Genomic DNA, 20,031 nt, shown 5'->3' with positions numbered 1-20,031 from the left:
CGAGGGTATCTGTCTCCGTCATTTATCTAACACGGTCTAACCCATTCTATTCTAACCAAGTCTATCATAGCAATCTATTTCAAATTCCAGACAAACCCAACCACCTATTCACGGTCAGCTAGCATGCCACAAAACAAAGAATATGATGCATATCGCTGTCTATCTATTCCGCCTTGGCACCTTTCTTCTCCTCAAAAACCCAATGCAAAACGCCCTCCTTCCCAACATCCTTTTCAACGCCTACAAACCGACAATTCTTGTATGTCTCCATTAAACTCCACAAGAACCCGGTCTCTTCGCGATGATACATGTCCCCGAGTACGGGAATAATGGCATTTGTCGCCTCCTCAGCATGGTAGAACGGGATCCGGTTAAACAAATGATGCACGACATGGTGGTCGATGATATGGTGGAAGAAATGCCGCCCGATAAAACCGAAGTCGCGGTCAACGGTGGACAGGGCGCCTTTGGTGAACGTCCACGTGCTATCAGTGTAGTGCGGGATCGAGGGGTGTGTGTGGTGGAGGTACGTGATCGCCACTGCAGTCAACAATATTAGTATCGGAGTTGCAGAAACGCTCGTCAAAGGGATATAAGACATACCAAGCCAATGGTGCACCCAGAAATACGGCACAACATAGATCAGAATCATGCGGAGCACGCCCACCCGCTGCGCAAGGTACCAATTTGCCGCCGCAACAAGCAGCAACCCTAGGTCCGAAATCGCAATCAAATGCCGTTGGTTTTCCGTCCACAGCGAACTGCCCGGATCAAAGTGGCTGGCGCTCTGCTGGCCCCCAAACCACCCGCTCTGCTTCCCCTGCGGCACAGGCTTACTCTTTGCGCCGGCGCTCACGTAAAAACAGAGATACATCTGCCATCCTGCAATCTGGTGCGCCAGCAGACTAATTAGGTTGTAGACGGGCGTGTCCTCAAACATCTCAAACCAGGCAGGGAAGTAGCGCGGGCGAGTGTCGTACTCCTTTTCTGTCCAGGGGACAAATGCTGTGTCCCGCTCTGTGTTGTTTGTGTACCGGTGGTGTCGGGCGTGTGTGATCTTCCAGCTAAAATACGGGACCATCAGGAGAGAGTGCAATGTCCATCCGACGACATCGTTCCACGTTTGGTAAGGGGAGAAAGCTCCATGGCCGCATTCGTGCGCGAGGATCCAGATTCCGGTGCCGACGCAGCCTTGCATGAAACCGTAGGCGGTCCAGGCGAGGATGCGGAGGAGTTGGGAGGAAAAGAGGGTGTCGATGTGCAGGGCAAAGTAGAAGAGGACGGAGGCGTAGAGGAGATCGCGGGCAACGTAGGCAGAGGAAATGAGGAGAGAGCGGTTGAAGCAGTGCTTGGGAATCGCATTCTTGATTGTCTGCAGAGTTATTTCTTCTTTTTTCTGCCTTCTATGTCAGGTTTCGTGTCGTCTGGTAAGCACGACAGGTGTAGTAAGTACCTTTTCAATCTCTGCTAGGGTTGTTGTAGTTGCAGCCATGTTGGACATTGGACAAACCACCGGTGAATTGCACCAGTGAGTACTATAGAGAGATGAATCGAAAGCAAAACCTCACGACTCTCAAACAGAACAGAACAAAAGAAAAAAGTCAGAGATTTCAAACGGAGCTCCTGTCCCAAGTCCGCAGTCTAGCCAGTCCCAACCCATTTTCCCAACGCCATACCGCTACCGTACAAACAAAATTTAGCCCTAGCTCCCCGTAAACCCCCGTCCTCTTACTCAGATCATCCTAGCCTAGCGAATACGGGGAGCAGTCTCTTTCCTATTCTGTGGAAAAAGGGATCAATGGTGGATCCATTATTGCTTGGACGATGGGATTGATAGGCTCCCCAGACAAAGGGAGAGGCCTTGGACCTCCAGGTACGGTCCTTAACAGCTGAATTTTTTTTTGCACGCGGTGACAGTCTGAGCCGTTGTTGGACCCAACGCTGTGGATCTGGAGCCCCTTTAAATTTGTGCTGATTCGGTTATTTCAGGACCAGAATTGAGACGAGCATTGATCCACGGGTCGATTCAGGGGCGCCGTTAGCACTTCTGCGGGTAAACGTAGAGGGATAGGAGACCATGAGCGGCTTGTATGGGGTGATGGAATAGGTCTGGAAGGAGCTTGAGATCTTTTATTTCACTTTTTATTCGTTGATTCGCATGTAACTATTGACCAACTGGCTAATGTATGCTTAGATAAGCTATACTTATAGTGCCAATCAATCTGATTTATACAGCGTGATTGGCCACGACAACGCTAGCTAGAATGGGACCTAGCGCGGCCAAGGATCCGCTAGGTATAGCCTGTGAGCTGTCAGTGTCAGTGTCACCGCGAGGAGTCGTCGTCGATCCGGTCCAGTCCTGTCAAGTTATTGGGATACCGAGTACAGCCACAGCGACACGATTTTCCACGCCACGCGAACCGTACCCTAGATGCCACCGAATCCGAAAGCGAAAAACGCGCCTCCGGGCCAGTTCATGTTCGTCGGCGGCCCCACGCTGAACGAGCAGTCTGGCCATGTGCGGTCAACGCTCCTACGCCGAGTTCTGGCCGAGAAAAAGACGAAGCAACGCGAGGATGCGGCGAGTAAGCTGGACTCGATGTTGAACAGCCGGGCGAAAGGGCGGATCCAGGGTCCAAAGCCAAGCTCGGCATCGGGGTCGTGGCCAGGGACAGGGCCTGGCTCAGGGTCAGCCCTATCTATAAGTAGTGAATGCAGATGTGGCTCAGGCGTGGAGCAAGGGGAGGGCATCAGAACAGGCCTTGATTCGCTCGGGCTCGGGCTGGCCCTGGGCCTGGAGGCGAGTCAGACGACGTCTGCGAACCACCGCAAGCTTCGACCTGAGCATAGTCAGGGCGCACTTGGTGCCGGCGGCATGCAGGATCCGACTCTGACCCTGCAAGCGTCGGGTTGCTGTCCGACCTGTGGAAGAGTGCGGACCCTCCCTGCGGCTCCTGCGGCTGCTAGCGTTAGCCACTTGGACAACCAGTTTCCTGCTCTACCGAGCCCCCAGCTCCTGGGTGCTGGACGCACCGACCCGCTCCTACCGTTAGATGCCACGGCGTCGCGGCTGAAGATGCACGAGCTGCTAGATTTCACCACCACGACGCTGTGGCCGCAATTCCGGGCGCAGGATTACGCGGGCAGTTGCTACAGGTCGTGGGTGTATCCGCTCGAGGAGAGTAATAAGTTGCTTCTATACGCTGTTCTCTGGGCGGCCTCGTACCACCGCGATATCTTGCGCATCACATACGGTGCGGCTGAGCCGCAGCTAGAATCAAAGGAGCAGCTCGAGCTCAAGTCGCTTGTGCTGCAGGAGTTGCAGAAGGAGGTTGCCAATATCTCAGAGACGCATTCCCCGGACGCGATAGTCATGTGTATCCTCTACCTGGCGGTCAATGATAGGCACAAGACCAGGATCCAAAGGGACCCCAGTCCCTTCTCGCCTCCCTTTATGGATCTGCAGGCGTTGGATTTCTACGGGTCTAGAGAATACCACCCGCTGCACTGGATGGTCGTGCAGGACATCGTGCAACGCTTTGGCGGGATCCGGAACCTGCGCATGTTTGCGCTAGCCTGGCTGCTCTGCCTCTCTGATCTGATGAGCGCTATGCAAAATCTCACTAAGCCCATCTACCCGATCGTGGGCGTTGATGCGAAGCCGTTGGATCTGCAGCCGCCGAGCTTGTTGTTTCGCGGGCTAGCCCGCGAAACAGCGGGATCCGGGTTCCACGACCTCTTCTATATCTGGCCCCCCATCAGACAAGAGCTTGTTTCTGTTTTCATCCACCTAGGCCAGTACTCCAATGTCATCCAGCACTACGCTGCCTCTGGAGAGCCATGTAGTCCTGCGGTGTTAGATTTGCTAGGTGATAGTCGAAACCTGATCCACCACCGACTTCTGTCACTGCCCGACGAGAACGATCCCACCGAAGCCATAATCCAGTGTAATGGGCAGACTGATGCTGAAACTGATCTGTCGCGGGAGATTTACCTCACCGTTCGCCAGAGCGCGATTCTCTATGCAGTACATGTTACCTTTCCCCTCCCCCGCTCTCAACCGGTCAGAGAGAGCCTCCTTAATTCTTTATATTCTCGATTAGGCAAACTCTGCACCCAGAATGTATCGCAACCCGTGATCCTCTGGTGCGTGGCCGTAGCAATGAGCATGCTGAGTATGCCGGACAAGACCGCCTCTGCCCCCAGCACGCTAGTCTCATACATGGCCCGTCTGTCTCATAATGCAGGGGTGGACTCGCTGGACAAGCTTGTGGCCCTGCTCGAGTCTTTCGCCTGGGTGGATGCGGCCGTGCAGTATACCGAGATAGGTATGTGGAAACGAGTTGTGCGGTAATAGGTGGATTTACGACGGCCTTCTGCTGCTAGTGGCGTACATCCCGTCCCAAGTCTGGGGGCCATCAGACTCGGGTTGCGTGAGATGGGTCGGTGAAGCGAGAAGGGAGACAAGAGGGAAATGACGCTCCTCAGATGTGGTCGATGGCAGATGTGGTGCAGATAGCGCTATGCCTATACTGGTTTAGCTGTTTAGGCTAAACCGTCTTTGGCAACATGTTCCAACTCGATGATTGGCTCATGCGGTGAGACCACATGGCAGCTTATTTTGGGGCCTCTCGGGCGGAATCGCTTGATATAGTTTCGTCTACTATACATAGTGTATTTCCATTTTTACTCTGAATCAATGACATGACTCGGCCCTCCTGCCGATAGGCCTCTATAATTCCGTTCCACTAATCCAAGCCAGGCCGATCGCATCCCTGTCGAGTGGTATTTTCATCGAGGTCCACGGGCCCTGCATCTGTACTCTGACGTCCTGGTTTACAACACACTATGCGAGCCACTACTAGCCACGGAGCCCGACCGACATATCCCAGTACTCGCAAATGCAGGCTGAAGGCGAGTTGCCCGTCATCAGCCAGGATTAGCGTCGTCCGTCAATAAGAGGCTGCCAACATGGTTCCGATTCAAGACTAGTCGGGCACGATCCATGAACCACCATGTGTCGGGAGCAGAAGAGCTTGACGCAAATGCAGCGTGCTGACTGGGAGGTCATATAGGCCTATTCTTCGTTAAATTCGGGCGAGATCCTCAGCGGGGATGGTTTTGGCTGGAGCATTCCAGTTCAGCACTTGCCATTGATCTCTCCTGTTCATCATACCTTAACAGAGAGAACAGAAAGCAGAGGACAATGTACCACAGCGGCCCCTCTAAGCCAGCTACGTGCTTCATGGGCGGATGTGATGCGTTCCAGCTGCACCCGCACTCACACTCACATCCCGCTCTAGATGTTGGAGATGAGCCCCGGCTGGGAATGCAGGCGCAGTGCCCATGGACATCGCCTCAATTCGCAGAGCAGGACCTTCAAGTCATCCCGCCGATGTCGCCGAGTATTCAGACGCCGACCATCCACGACGACATTTTCTCGTTCTCCTCCACATCCACCGAATCATCCCCGCACATGTCTCATCACACCGTGAGCGAGCGCCAGTCTACATCCAACGATATCGAATTCGCAGAAATCGACGAGCAGCATCATAAGGTATGCAATTAGCGACTTTTTCTATTGCCTATCCCTGTCTTCCCAGACATTCGATAAGGGCCAAGACTAAAGAGACCAGACAACCCTCCGCCGCTCCCAGAACCGGCAAGCGCAGCGCCGCTTCCGCGAGCGCAAGGAAGCGCAAAAGACTGAGCTCCTGTCGCGTCTCGACGAGCTGCAATTGAAACATGACGCAATGGCCAGCAAGCTCGAGTCTATGCGCCAGCGGAATACGGCGCTCGATAGCGAGAAGCGCCGGCTAGAGCGGGAGGTCGAGACTCTACGGAAATGGCGAGTGAAGATACTGGGTGTTATGGCAGACATTGTGCGTAATGACGAGGGGGCTACTGGTGGGCGGATGGACGAGCAGTTGAAGCGCGTGGAGAGCAGTTGCTCTATTGGTTGTTGGAGGAGGGGGGTGGAGTATGAGCGGAGTTGTATTATTATGCAAACGCTGTTGGAACTGTTTGGGGAGAGGCTGGATGCTTCTGGTGCTAGTGCTGGTGCTGCTGCTGATGCCTGCACTTTGAAGAGGTATAAAGGCGAGTGTGGCGACGGAGTTGGGATACGACGAACCTGAAGGGTCGGGCGTAAGGCGTGGGTTCTTGTTTCTGGGTTTTGGTGTGGTTTCTTGTTCAACACTAGATTTTCTCTGGCATAGTTCGCGACTCGATGCAGATTATGGCGAACTACCTGGTTTTCGTATGCTAGGAATTGCTCCCGTTTCTGTCACTTCACTCCTATATTCTTGTCACTGCGTAGGCCAAATAATGTATCCACGAAGTTAGATACACGACCGCGTCCGCAGCATACTTTAATCTTCACCAAGAAAAAAAGGAAAGGAAAAAAGAAACTGCCACATGACGATGCCCGTTGCCCGGACATACCAGGATCGCATCACTGCAGACGAATTTACCGCCAGCGAACTGAATGAATGAACGAGATCAACAGAAACCACGGTTCACAATGAGGCTGCCTAGCTTAGTACGTGCCCGGCCAGGGCCCGGACCCTTCCATAGACAAACCGCTGGTAAGTTTGGCCACAAATGCCTAGAGTGTCCTAAGCAGATATGGTGCTAGCGCGCTGCAGAATAACAAGCGTGTCGCCTCGTCTTTCTGCAACTGGGCACGGCTGCAGCCCGCACTGCAGCTCGAGTCTTGAAAGTCTCTGAAGACCCTGGAGGAAGAGTTTTGTAGAGTTTTGATTTGATATGAGCCTGCTATTTTCCACCAATAGCCGCAGGGCCCCCTCCCCCCCTCCAAGGCGCTTCGGCTAGTGATTGGATTAGTGGAATTTCAATCACAATCTGTCTGGACGTCGCAAGACTAAGTATTATCAATCAATCCACGGTGCTGAGCTCAGACGGCGGTCTCGGACTTTGGCCGATTCTATACCATCCTGCGATCGCTGGCCGTTGCTGCTAAGGATGAGACAGAGAAAGCTAGGCTACTATCAAGAGAGGGATTGTAGCTGGGCGGCTGGGGCGGGGCGGCTAGTGCCGCTTGGTAGTAATCGCGTCTGACGTTTGGGTGCTTACCGAGTTCTTAGTAAGAGTAGTGGCGGCGGGTTCCTAGAGTCGAGAGTCTAGGAGAGGGATTAATAATGAAGATGGGAGTTGGGTAAGACTCCTTGATCGGCTCTCTGGATAAATCTGTTTCATAATGTAGGCGGGGTTCGGTGGGAGTTGAAGCCCTAATCCGTACATAACAAGAGAACTTCAGTTGATCAGTGAGTGCCCGATAGAAGATAAAAAGTATGAAAATCTACAATAGTCTTTAAATGAACAGTATGGAGAGCCGCACGTGTTTCCAGTGGACAGGGCAAGGTTCTTGTCAGCCTCAGCTTCACCAATTTCCTCTACGATCTCACGCTTATTCTACAGACTTTCCCTGCCCGTCCGCCAAGACTCAAGCCCTACCTGAGAGACCAGGCGCCAACGCCTTAAATTGCACGCAGGCTTGAGTTACAGGGTTGACAGGTTTGTTCGACGTCATCATTGGCTGGTTAATATATTATGGCTTATGGCATCTGTTTGTCAGCCAAGACATTGCAGATAGATGCGTGCGGTGGAGATGCCTGGGGTTACTTTGCGAGATTCTTGGGGATGACTTGAAGATTGGAAATCGGGTCGAGAATCGCGAAGCTACGTAGACCGTGGACGAGACGAAGAGGGAGACTCATGGCACGGATATAAATAGGGACGGGCTACGGCTTTGGAAAGAAGACAGCAGCAGCACCAAAGTACATAGAAAGCAGTCTCACGTCCTGGTTTGTCTTCCAGTTCAAAAGTTGCGGTTTCAGTCTGTTTGTCAAACATATCGAGCAAATGCGTTTCGTTCAAGTATTCCAGGCCGGTCTTATGCTGGCTGCGTCTGCAAACGTCAGCGCGTGGAACAGGATCGACAAAGATAATGCTGTAAGACCACCATACCAGTCCACTCAGACGGCCATGAGACATGAGAGAAAGAAACTAACAGTGCGGAGGCCCTTTTGGTCATTGACCACCAAGTCGGCCTTGCCACCGTCGTTCGCGACTACAGCACCAACGACTTTCGTAACAACATGCTCGCCCACGCTGCTATCGGCAAGGCGTTTGACATCCCCGTCGTGCTGACGACCTCCTCGGACGAAGGCCCCAACGGGCAGATGCTCAAGGAGATTCTCGATATGTACCCGAACACCACGGTTGTCCGCCGCCAGGGCGAGGTCAATGCATGGGACAACGAGGAGTTCCGCAACGCCGTCAAGGCGACGGGGAAAAAGCAGTTGATCGTAGGTGGGATTGTGACAGAAGTTTGTATGTCTCTATATAGTTACTTCCGCTGTTTACTCGAAGATTTTATACTGACTGGATTTTGCAGGCACTGCGTTCCTCGCCCTCTCCCTTGTCGATGAAGGGTACGAGGTATATGCCAACACCGAAGCAAGCGGAACCTTCGATATCCGTCTCGCCGAGGATGCCAACAGGCGTATGGAAAAGGCTGGCGTTACGCTCATGGGCTTCTTTGCCATTGTCTGTGATCTCATGAGAGATTGGCGGAACACCCCTGGTCTCACCCAGCTGCTGCCTTTTCTTGACCAGTACGTTCTCTGCTGCTATATGTTGTGTGGTATGTCTAACGGTTTCTCAGGTACCAGTTCGCTTATGGCCTTGTTGCGCGCCACCATGCTGCGGCGATTGTCAATGGCACTCTTGCGGATATTGAGAAGGAGCTTATCTAGGTATGAGCGTCACCGTGGCTTTTGGATGTGGTCAAGGATAGTTGAGCAGTCTGTGGTGCCATGGGGCAGGGCTTTGTTCGGGTCTCGAAGACGGCTTGAGGGTTGAAAAGTCCAGAACCCGCTGATCTCTGCTAGGCATTAAATAGCAAGCCTAAAATAAACCATGCAAGAGCTCGCGTATGACAATTCCCTGCACTAACTGAGCTTCTGAGAGAAGTTTTATAACGATAACTGCATTGATTTCAAACCATCTGATGGCAAGTCGCTTTAGCACGGATCAATGCCGTTACGCCCTTCCTGCTAATCGCGAGCAACCAGGTTTACAGGATAAGCGCCACCTATAGAAGATCTGTTAAAATTTTCTCTACAACGATTTAGTCATGGAAATGACTTCACAGGAGCCCTGAGCTCCCGCAGGTTTTCACTGGGATGTCAATTGGTGAGCAAGTGGAGGCGGAAGAGCTAGAGAATTCCCAGGAGCTGCAGCTTGTTGATCAAATCTGACATCAATGTCGAGTGGCTCCGGCATGCTTTGGACTCGAAAGCCATATAGTATGAGAGCTAGCGAACTCCTCATATGGTGTCATTATTAACCACCATTGTTGGTCTTTTTGGTATCTTGTGGAATACGTATGTACGCTCGGGGGGGGAAGACAAAATGAGGCTAAGTCAGCTACCTAAGTAGCTTCCTAAGGAGCGAACGCTTTGAAGACTAGCTCGATCTCTCTGTAGCTCTCCGATCGATACTCGATATCATATGAGTGTCGAAGCCTCGGGGGTTAGGATACTGTCAACCGGAGGAGGTTCCTAGCAACCACCTCACTAGCCCACAGATACCAGCCAAGCCGCTACATCACGTAATAGGGATCGACACGACTTATTCTGGACATCAGTATGGGATGAACGTCATGTGACATTCTATATCAGTTCGTTTGGCGCGGGGACATGGGACATTAATTGCTGCAGTGACACACCTAAACCGTTTGTCCTACCGGTTCAATCGAGCGTTGGCTTGTTGTTCAAGTGACTTGTGATTAAACTAACAGGACATTGACATGTTCCATCCCTTATTTGTTGGGTTGCTCGGACATGGAGGCTGCGAGACCGTCTCTTTTGTACGACCTCAACCCTTTTTTTCACCGCTTCTGTTTGTCCAATGACTCTATTATGGGACAAGGCAAGCAAATGGTATGCCGTTAAAAGGCGGCGAGGAGTATTTTTTTTTTCTTTTATTTTTATCTGTTTTTCTGGGATCAAACCCATTAGCTTTCGCCCTAATCGTATCTGGGAGTAACCACATACCTTCTTGCATATATTTGATGTGCTTCTGGCCTGCTTGTAGCCCCTACCACGTGCTTTCCCCTTTGTCAAGAACTGCCTACTCCGGATTTCATAATATTAAGGCTCTCCCTGCTTTCCCCCTGGGCTGCCGCCCTCGAAGATTACAGATTTCAGGATGTGGCTGTCACTGCTCTGTCTCGTATCAAGTATCACAGCTGTGCTGGCGTTCCCGGCGCCTGCTAAGCACCCTCTTCATGAAAGACGTGATGCCTTGCCTGATTACTGGGCTGAGGACGCCCGGCTGGATGGGCAGACAGTACTCCCGGTGAGAATTGGGATGACCCAGTCTAACTTGGATCATGGTCATGACCTGTTGATGCAAATGTAAGTCTCCATGCGAATCTATTAACCCGCATCTCTGACCTCGCAGCTCGGACCCCTCATCGCCAGAGTATGGAAAGCATCTCTCAGCAAAAAAGGTTCTTGACCTGTTCGCCCCAGCCGAGGAGAGCGTCGAACAAGTACGCGCATGGCTGGAATCAGAGGGCATTTCCGGCACTCGTATCTCGCAGTCTGCGAACAAACAGTGGTTGCGATTCAATGCAACCGCGCAGGAACTAGAGCGGCTTCTGCAGACTGAATATTATCTGTACTCACATGCAAAAACCCGTCGGTCTCACATCGCTTGCCGGGAGTATGTCCTTATTTTGTCTACCAAACTTGTCCCTTGCTTACTTTGACAGATACCACGTCCCGGAAATTCTCCAGAAACATATCGACTATATTACGCCAGGCGTTAAGTTCCTGGAGATTGCCGGCCCTTCACCCACGGAGCGAAGCTTGACCAGGCGTGATGCCGCAGATGCTTCGTCCCTCATAATCTATGGGACAAATCTCACCCTATCGCAAGTGACGAATGACGCGCTTAGCCTTTGCGACCAAGTCATTACGCCCGCCTGCATCAGTGGTATGCTCTATCTCCTGGGAGCAAGTCCCAGCTAACAGGACAGTCATGTACAACATTTCCGAGGGCACCAGCGCAATTCCTGGCAACGAGCTCGGGATTTATGCGTTTGGTGACAAGTATAGCCAGGGTGACCTCGACCTGTTATTTTCAGCATTTGCCAGGTACGTCTCTAGTCCTTTATCATGCAACAGCACTGATTTTGGCAGCCACATCCCAAACGGCACTCAGCCGATTGTGCATGGTATCAATGGAGGCACGGCTCCCACGACGCTGGATAATGCCGGCCCTGAATCCACGCTCGATTTGGCAATGTCATACCCGATTATCTGGCCTCAGGATCCCGTTATCTTTCAGACAGACGATCCTATTTGGGCGGATATCGATGACCCCAAGTTCCCAGGCATCTTCAATAACTTCCTTGACGCCATCGACGGCTCATACTGTGACCCATCTGAGGAGGATCTTGACCCCCCCTATCCGAACCCTTCCCCCGGAGGCTACAAGGGCCAGAAACAATGCGGCGTGTACAAGCCCACCAACGTCATTTCCATCTCATACGGTTTCGCGGAATTCGAGCTTCCTATTCGATACAACCGCCGCCAATGCTATGAATGGATGAAGCTGGGCCTTCAAGGAGTTTCTGTTGTGGCTGCGTCTGGAAACAACGGCGTGGCAACTGGGGGGTGCCTCGGCAAAGACAGAAGCGTTTTCACTCCCGGTTACCTCATCTGCCCGTACATCACGACCGTTGGCGGTACTTACCTCCCTCCAGGGGGCGACCCGTACAATCCCCTAGAAGTCGCCGTTGATCCCACCATCACCCCAGAGAACTGGTCGTCCGGTGGGGGATTCAGCAACATCTACGAGCGACCAACGTATCAAGCATCCGCGGTTGAAGAATACTTCTCCCGCGCGAACCTGGATTACCCGTACTATGAAAGCATCAACAACGATAGCTTTGCAGCAAACGACGGCATCTACAACCGCATAGGCCGTGCTTATCCAGACATGTCTGCGGTTGCGGTGAACAATTTCGTTTTCTGGAGAGGGGGTCCAATTCTCGGTGGAGGGACCTCGGCGTCTGCGCCGATCTTCGCAGCCATGCTCACCCGAATCAACGAGGCGCGACTTGCGGCTGGAATGCCGACGGTTGGATTTGTCAATCCGATGCTCTATGCGCATCCCGAGGCGTTTCGCGATATAACAGAGGGCAATAACCCGGGATGCAGTACGAATGGGTTTACAGCGCTTGAGGGCTGGGACCCGGTTACTGGGCTTGGAACGCCGATTTATCCCAATCTCTTCGAGGTGTTTATGAGCGTTAAGCTCGATCTGTAGCCTATATTTAGTGCATATTGCTAGGTGGATCTCTCGTAATGAGGCGGATTTCACCTACCTAGACAATAAGAATTATTGACACTGTAAGTCATAAATCCCAGAGCGAAGCTCCCAGTGGAAATGATCGACAGCTTGATGATCAGCTTAGAGTGGATATTCATACTCTCTGAGTCCCTTTGGTTCGAGGCCTATGCATGATGATATGGAATGAGTGCATGGATAGCTCGTCTATTAGTTCATCTAGGGACTCCCAAGGGATGAGTTAGGGCAGCGTCACTCCACCATCCTGACCTTAAAACCAAGGTCCGTCAATCAAACCCATCGACTACAAGAAGGCACCCCCACTAGACCAGCGATGATTGGTCGTAACTGCAATGAGTTACCATGACTCACGCCTTGGCATGCACGACCCGTGCATCTGGCGCAGCCTTCAACCATCTATGGGTCCGCAAGTATAAAAGCAAAACAATATATAGCATGATCCATCCTCAGATCCGCCGAGAACAGGTCAAAAGCCACAAGCTACCGAATTATTGGCAGACTTTCCAGTCGTCATGGCGGACAATCCCTCGAGAAGTAAAGGCAACGGCCACTCAATGCCTCTTAACACCTCCCAACGAGAAAAGATCCCAGAGCAAGAGCCAGCCCCATCATCAGACGAAATCCGATACCCAAGCGCCCTTAAATTGACATTTATCGTCATAGGTCTAAACTTGTCTGTGTTCCTTATCGGACTTGACAACACCATTCTCTCGAGCGCAATCCCCAAAATCACCGACCGATTCCACGCTCTAGGCGATGTCGGCTGGTACGCCAGTGCTTACCTTCTCACAAATTGCGCCTTCCAGCTCTTCTGGGGCAAGCTATACACATTCTACATTGTGAAATGGGTCTACCTTGTGGCTTTGTTTCTGTTCGAGCTTGGCTCGCTGGTTTGCGCCGTTGCGCCCTCTTCAACGGCCTTGATCGTGGGGCGGGCAATTGCTGGTGTTGGCGCTGGAGGCGTGACGAACGGCTCGTTCCTGCTCATCGCACACTCGGTAGAGCCGCAGAGACGGCCAACGTTGGTGGGACTGCTGGGGTCTATGTATGGGCTTGCCGCGATTGCGGGACCACTAATGGGGGGTGCGTTTACGGATAACGGGGCGTTGACGTGGAGGTGGTGCTTCTATATCAATCTGCCGCTGGGGACAATGCCAACGCTTGTGATCTTGTTTTTGATCCCGGCCTTTGCGGGGAGTGAGAACCGCGAGTCCGGAATTGGGAATCAGATTCGCCAGATGGATATTCCTGGCTCGCTGTGTTTACTGCCCGGTGTCATCTGTCTGCTTCTTGCGCTGCAGTGGGGAGGGACAAAGTACAACTGGGGGAATGGACGTATTATTGCGCTCTTTGTCCTTGCAGGCGTGCTGCTAAGCGGGTTCACTATCATCCAGTACTTCAGCGGAGACCGTGCAACGGTGCCGCCGAGAGTCTTTGGGAACAGGAATGTCTGGAGCGCGGCGCTTTTTGGGTCGGGCGTTACTGCTGGCTTCTTCTTGATGCTGTACTATGTACGTGCCGAATCTGTTTGGAAGTCGATATCCACTGACAACGCTCCTAGATTCCCATCTGGTTCCAAGCCATAAAAGGTGCATCCGCAATTCGCTCTGGCGTCATGAATCTGCCCATGGTCCTCGCCTACGTGACCTTCTCGCTCTCTGGGGGCTTCCTCACTTCGCTGCTAGGCTACTACGTCCCCTTCGCTTATCTTACAGTAATTTTCATGTCAGTCGGTTCCGGTCTGCTTTCCACGTTCACCGTCTCCTCTGGATCGCCAGAATGGATAGGCTACCAATTTCTCTTTGGCGCGGGCGTTGGTCTTGGTCTGCAGACGGCGTTTGCGGCGCCCCAGTGTGCTCTCCCGATTGAAGATATCGCCATCGGGACAGCGATTGTCATGTTTCTCGAAAATCTGAGTGCGGCTATCTTTGTGTCTGTCGGGCAGAATGTTTTCTCGAATCAGCTCAAGATGAATGTTCAGATTTATGCGCCAAGCGTTGACACGGCGCGGTTGATCGGTGGAGGTGCGACGGAGGTGAGGAACTTGGTGACTGATGAGACGGTCTACCAGGCAGTGTTGAGGGCGTACAACAAGGCGCTGACGCAGACGTTCTCTGTCGGCGTGGGCTTGTCCTGCATCGGGATCTTTGGAGTGGTGTTTATGCAGTGGATCGATGTGAAGAAAGGTGGAAAAAAGACTGAGCAGGACAATCGAGATGTTTGAGTAATATTAGATACTGCAGTTAGAGGCGATTTTGTGCAATGAGTGACTCACTGTATCAAAAAAGGCGTTATCCCCATTTAGCCCGCGTAAATAATCCTCCTCCTCCCCCCCAATATGCTCATAATTCAAGTTCGTGCTCTATGCTGGAGCCCTAACTCACTTTCATGGGAGGCTTCCAGTGTATGACCGGTGGTTCGCCATTTTTGCATGAACGAATAAGGGATATGCCCTGTCAATAGCTGAAAGACACGTTCGCCTGCTCATTCTATCAACGGTATAAGATGGGCATAATGGAGGTCGAATCAAGAGCGTTCACATGCAGACTGCGAGAAAGGGATTTTTGTTTACTCAGGGCGAAACATACACTGGATGCAGCGTCAGACCGTGGCCAATTGCAAGACCAGTAATCAAAACATGGACTGGACACTTATCGGAGAGCAGAGGTTTAGACGACTAGTTGCAGAACTGATAAAAAGCACTTGCCTTTCTGTCCGGTAATGAATTATACCTAGGCGAGCCGAGCCCCAGAGCATTTTTTTACCATGATTGTATAAGGACTATTATACTGTCACGCAGCTAGGATCTTTCAATCCACGGGCATGCAATGCATTCCACATGATCTCCCCTATATTTAGCTATCCGTCAGATTTGGAGAGCGGCATCGATACCATAGAACGTTTATGAATGAACAGGAGACTCCCGCTTTGTTGTATAGCCGAGGACTCTCTCTCTTTCCCCAGTCTCACACGGTGTCTGCGTCTACGTTTGTAGAATGCAGGGGTGACAAGGAGATGATCTCAAGAACTCCGTTGGATGAATAATCTGAGGACCAGCAAAGCCCTAGTATAGCTGATTCCTTGACTTCTTCAGCGTTCACATTGCCATATTGGACCTCCTGTTCCAGAACTACCCCAGAATGTTGAGAACCGTTGACCCGGGACAGAGCTGGAAGAAGATTGGTCATTACTTGATGTAATTAGTTTTCTGTATACATTTGAGCTTCGTAAACTTGTTTCAGGTTCCACTTAGGGGATATTTGCAAGTAATCTACGAGACAATCTTCGTGCAAAGCTTGCCCGTGTTCCCGCCCTCGAAGAGCTTCATCCACACATTCGGGATGTTCTCAAACTTTGTCTCAACAACCGTCTGCATCGACTCGTCAACCACGATCTTGCCTTCTTTCCAGGCCTGGGTCAGCTCAGCAATAACGTCAGAGAACTTGTGGTAGTAGTCGAGCACGATGAAGCCGTGGATGTGCAGGCGCATAGAGATTACTTCCTGCTTGCTGTCAGTACTTGCATGCCAGAAGAAGTTCGGGTAGGGAACAGTACATAGAAATTCTTAAGGCCGACGGGATCGGGGCGGTTGTAGTCGGAGATGGTGCCGCTGATAGAGTTGTTAGTGAAGTTACAATATTGAGATATTTGGAGGAGGCCTACCAAGCAGCGATGCGGCCGTGGCGCTTCATACGGGTCAGCATCAGATCGAGGATGTTGCCACCGACATTGTCTATTCGCTATCAGCAAGGTTCAAACACAGTCAGTTCATCAGGGTACACACCGAAGTAAACCTCGACGAAGCCCTCGGTCTCTTTGATGAGATCCTGCTCGAACGAGTCCTTCTTGTAGTTAATGCAGATGTCCGCACCCAGCTTCTCAACCCAGCGGCACTTATCATCTGTACCGGCAATACCGATAACCTACTCGTGCATCAATCAGCCTTCTGTTCGGCGTATACGTGTCAATGTGGGTTAAGAGACTCACCCGCTTGCAGCCAATGATTTTCTTCGCAATCTGGACAACCATGCTTCCAGTAGCACCCGCGGCCCCTGAGACAACAACCGTATCATCCTTGGTCGCGCTGACCACCTCTTTGATCCCATAGTACGCAGTGATAGCCGTCATCCCCAGCGCACCGAGGAAGTGGCCCGAATCCAGTCCCTCGATCGGGTGAATCCGTTGCAGCGTCTTGATCTCGTGGACAGAGTATTCGGTCCAGTTCGTAGGACCAAGGACAAGGCTACCGACGGGAAGCTCATTGGGGGCGCCGGACTCGACGACCTCAGCCAGTGCGAAGGAGGACATGGGCGAGCCTTCCTGGACTGGAGGGAAGTAGAGGCGCTCTGGGTCTGCGTTGGGGACGATCCAGGTTCGTTGGGCAGGGTCGTTGGAAAGCATGAGCGTCTTCACGAGGGCTTGCGACGAGCTGGGTTTAGGGACATCGGCACTGGTGAGCTTGAAGGTGGGAGAAGGCCCCGACAGAGTCGGGAAGTCGGTGGGTTTGTTGGCGAGGATCCATTGCTTGCTAGACGGCATCTTGGCGGTGCTACTTTGAAGCTGTTTGGGCTGGGAAATGATATCTGACTTTGATAGAACTTATCCCAGACTCGTATGGACTGCGGAGTTTTCTATTTAATGGTGTAGTGAAATCCACGGTTGGTCAGAGGAAGTTGGTCAGAGGAAGTTGGCACAGAATAGAGAGAACTAAGTGATGATTGTCTGAGAGAGCGAGCTCATGGACTTAATTACAGAACAGAAAGATAGTAGATACACGTGTCATCTTATATAGCCCCTCAATATTGGAGTATCGACTACTCCAACTCTCAAGCACTTACTCCAACTCCAAGCACTAAGCCATATTCATAACAAATGGGACTGGTGACGGAGGTCTACGGAGTATAAGTCGGTGACATCAAGCTCCGAGAGATCCACAGCCGTTGGAAAGTGTCCGAGATAATGGATTAGACTTGTTAAACCACGGGTTCGGTCGGGTTTTTGACCTACTCTGATCCGCCCGGCGGTTTTTTAGGGAGGATCAGTAATAAGCAACCCGCCCATGGATTATCGAAAAACTACAACCCAAACCAAAAACTCCACAGACCCTGCCAAGCACAACGCTAACTATATATAGTTAGACTAAATCAGTGGGGCTATAACCTACCAAAAACCCCATAACTGACACGGGGCCAGCCCGAGCCTCATCCTGAGCCTTGATTCTGCCGTCGCTGACCGCCCAATTACATGAGACTTCTTGAGCTCCGACTCTGATCCAAATCAGAACCTCGAGCTATGTCTTGTCTCGTCTATGTACCTGTTGATAGCCTGACTCTGTAGCCTGCCTGTTGTATCTACTCCGTTATCCTGTCCTGAATATATTCTGAGCCTGCACCTTGACAACTTGACCCTGTCATCATGTTGTGGATACGCTCAAAGGGGAAAGGGCAGAAGGTGTTATGAATATGGCTTAGCGCTTGGAGTTGGAGTAAGAGCTTGGAGTTGGAGTAGCTGATACTCCAATATTGAGAAGTGACAACCAGTATATTAGTCAGAACTTAGCTCTCCAAGGAGGGTTAGCCCTTTTTGGCTGAGTGGGAAGTTCGATAAGAAGCTATATAAGATGACACGTGTATCTCCCATCTTTCTGTTCTGTAACTAAGTCCACGAGCTCGCTCCCTCTGACAACATTCACTTAGTTCTCTCTATTCTGTGCCAACTTCCTCTGACCAACCGTGGATTTCACTACAGAGGGAAATTGTATCGACTACACGAACGTAGCCTACTAAGGATCGGATGCCATATGACGATTGATTGTCTATCTCGTTGACGATAGGTCCTCTATTTATCGTTCTCGATTACATTGAAGGTCAGGCCTTCGGGAGTTGGAAATATTGGTCAGGCCACTATATGGCGTGGCCTGATCAGCCAGCGGTCTCATCCCGCGCGCCGGTGCTCGGGATAAGTGTCACATAATATTTCCATATCACATCTTTATCATCAGGCATGTCTTGGTCTCTCCATGAAAGTACATTAGCTCTCTAGTTAGCTGACCCTTTCCTATATACTAGCTTGAACTTGAACCAGCTGAGAAATAAGGACCATTGTACATGCTATTCTGTCAGTTTCCTTGGGGAGAAGAAGCACTCCAAGTTCTTGTAGTCTATAATAACTTGGAATTCTCTATATGAGTATAGTTCAGCATCCCAGTCTTCAAGATATTATATAATTGCGAGTAGCTCCTTGTCATAGATCTCATAGTTGTATTCAGCTAGAGAATTCCTTTTGGAGAAGTAGGCACATGGGTGCAATTCCCCATTTTTATTATACTGAGAGAGAACTCCCCCTATATTATAACCTGAGGAGTTAGTCTCTACTACTATATAGTAGGAAGGGTTGAAGGTTGCTAGGACAGGTCTAGTAATGAACTTTTCCTTTAGCAGATCAAAGCTATCCTGGCATTCCTTAGTCTACAAGAAGGGTGTTGTAACGGGCGTAGGTAGTATTGTTTTCAACTAGCTGTCCTGTATTCACGAATATCACAAGCTTAGAGAAACAAATAAAAGACAGAAACATGAACCCTCTCTCCTCCCTTTTTATCAACCTTTCTGGACATACGTCAACACTTTTGATTTTTCCGAACCTTGGTTCAGACCGGCGTAACAGAAACCTTGTTTAGACTTTGGTTGAGGGCATTGCCGATAACCAAGACCCAGGCCATAGCCTGTGACAGGTGTCCCTTTCTTTGTCAAGTTGTTCAGCAGGCGTATAATCCCTGAGAAGTTGGGGATGAACCTTCAGTAGAAGTTGGCAAAGCCCAGGAATCCTTGGACACCCTTTATAGTAGTAGGAGTTTCCTATTCCTTTATTGCTTTCACCTTCTCCAGGTCTATTTTGATTCCCTTCCCTGCCTGTATTATAAAGCCCAAGTACTTTGTCTCCTTGCATTTAAATTTGCACTTCTTAATATCCAAATATAGCCTCCTTTTTCCAGTTTCTTCAAGACTATTTATACATGCTTCCGGTGCTGGCGGAGGTCCCTATTAGTATAGACAAGCATATTATCAATATAGGCTGAGCAGAATTCATCTACATATTCCCGGAGGGTCCTGTCAGAATGACTGAACGAAGTCAGCCAATCGACCAGCTGCGCTGCAGCTAGCGTGTGACAATATCGGAAGAATGACGGCCGGAGCTGTCATACTGGCAATATGAGGCTAAGGCCCGAAGTGGACTAGGGTCATATTTACGATTTGAAGGGCATACTGGAAGTATGATCGGGACATAATGGGAGTATGATACCGGCATATTGGGGATATGATGGAGCAAGGTATTTAAGGACGCTCGTTTATGATGTAATTAGTTTTGTACTTCGTGTCTTATCTTCGGAATAACCAAGATAGCCAACATTGTCGAGTTTAGACTGCGGCAACATCCGCGATATATTCAAATCCGCATATCCAAATCCGCATATCCGCGGATATGGATGTAATCTGATATCCAAATATCCGCAGCGATACGATATGGATAGTAGAAGGTATCCGCAATGCGGATTTGAATATTTTGTGGATAGACAAACAAACCAAACATGACTATATCTGTTACTGCATAATTTATGCACGTTTT

The 20,031-nt window shown here is 50.8% G+C and overlaps 8 protein-coding genes across 8 annotated transcripts; 5 read left to right on the top strand and 3 right to left on the bottom strand.

Moving 5' to 3' along the window:
- Window positions 1-79: 79 nt before the first annotated feature.
- Window positions 80-1,743, bottom strand: BDW70DRAFT_32926 (oleate delta-12 desaturase). The gene is made up of 3 exons (XM_073743772.1): window positions 1,454-1,743; window positions 604-1,396; window positions 80-540 (listed from the first exon to the last, which is right to left on the bottom strand). Exons 1-3 carry the CDS (start codon window positions 1,499-1,501, stop codon window positions 164-166), a joined length of 1,218 nt encoding a protein of 405 aa, XP_073596926.1. The 5' UTR covers window positions 1,502-1,743; the 3' UTR covers window positions 80-163.
- Window positions 1,744-2,321: 578 nt separating this feature from the next.
- Window positions 2,322-4,649, top strand: BDW70DRAFT_32919 (uncharacterized protein). The gene has a single exon (XM_073743771.1). The coding sequence runs from the start codon at window positions 2,432-2,434 to the stop codon at window positions 4,352-4,354; it is 1,923 nt and encodes a 640-aa protein (XP_073596925.1). The 5' UTR covers window positions 2,322-2,431; the 3' UTR covers window positions 4,355-4,649.
- A 557-nt stretch (window positions 4,650-5,206) lies between these two features.
- BDW70DRAFT_159110 (putative bZIP transcription factor) lies at window positions 5,207-6,137 on the top strand (the record flags this gene model as incomplete). The annotated part of the gene is made up of 2 exons (XM_073740640.1): window positions 5,207-5,557; window positions 5,637-6,137. 2 exons carry the CDS (start codon window positions 5,207-5,209, stop codon window positions 6,135-6,137), a joined length of 852 nt encoding a protein of 283 aa, XP_073596924.1.
- Window positions 6,138-7,884: 1,747 nt separating this feature from the next.
- On the top strand, window positions 7,885-8,780 carry BDW70DRAFT_149562 (putative isochorismatase family hydrolase; the record flags this gene model as incomplete). The annotated part of the gene is made up of 4 exons (XM_073739030.1): window positions 7,885-7,974; window positions 8,043-8,355; window positions 8,420-8,639; window positions 8,690-8,780. 4 exons carry the CDS (start codon window positions 7,885-7,887, stop codon window positions 8,778-8,780), a joined length of 714 nt encoding a protein of 237 aa, XP_073596923.1.
- A 1,456-nt stretch (window positions 8,781-10,236) lies between these two features.
- BDW70DRAFT_167268 (S53 family peptidase) lies at window positions 10,237-12,366 on the top strand (the record flags this gene model as incomplete). The annotated part of the gene is made up of 5 exons (XM_073742183.1): window positions 10,237-10,445; window positions 10,492-10,755; window positions 10,805-11,028; window positions 11,072-11,189; window positions 11,235-12,366. The coding sequence occupies 5 exons, from the start codon at window positions 10,237-10,239 to the stop codon at window positions 12,364-12,366; spliced, it is 1,947 nt and encodes a 648-aa protein (XP_073596922.1).
- Window positions 12,367-12,880: 514 nt separating this feature from the next.
- Window positions 12,881-14,695, top strand: BDW70DRAFT_134447 (MDR family MFS transporter). The gene is made up of 2 exons (XM_073736511.1): window positions 12,881-13,919; window positions 13,970-14,695. Exons 1-2 carry the CDS (start codon window positions 12,921-12,923, stop codon window positions 14,630-14,632), a joined length of 1,662 nt encoding a protein of 553 aa, XP_073596921.1. The 5' UTR covers window positions 12,881-12,920; the 3' UTR covers window positions 14,633-14,695.
- Window positions 14,696-15,679: 984 nt separating this feature from the next.
- On the bottom strand, window positions 15,680-16,947 carry BDW70DRAFT_149559 (MDR family NADP-dependent oxidoreductase; the record flags this gene model as incomplete). Its single annotated transcript, XM_073739029.1, has 5 exons — window positions 15,680-15,910; window positions 15,964-16,018; window positions 16,072-16,141; window positions 16,193-16,331; window positions 16,396-16,947. 5 exons carry the CDS (start codon window positions 16,945-16,947, stop codon window positions 15,680-15,682), a joined length of 1,047 nt encoding a protein of 348 aa, XP_073596920.1.
- A 2,616-nt stretch (window positions 16,948-19,563) lies between these two features.
- Window positions 19,564-19,713, bottom strand: BDW70DRAFT_134445 (uncharacterized protein; the record flags this gene model as incomplete). The annotated part of the gene is made up of 1 exon (XM_073736510.1): window positions 19,564-19,713. The coding sequence occupies one exon, from the start codon at window positions 19,711-19,713 to the stop codon at window positions 19,564-19,566; it is 150 nt and encodes a 49-aa protein (XP_073596919.1).
- Between the last annotated feature and the right edge of the window lie 318 nt (window positions 19,714-20,031).

This window comes from Aspergillus foveolatus (genome assembly GCF_047715535.1).
Source record: "Aspergillus foveolatus strain CBS 279.81 unplaced genomic scaffold BDW70scaffold_18, whole genome shotgun sequence".
NCBI lineage: Eukaryota > Fungi > Ascomycota > Eurotiomycetes > Eurotiales > Aspergillaceae > Aspergillus > Aspergillus foveolatus.
The sequence above is the reverse complement of the archived record's forward strand: the minus strand, read 5'-3'. Positions and strand labels throughout refer to the sequence as shown.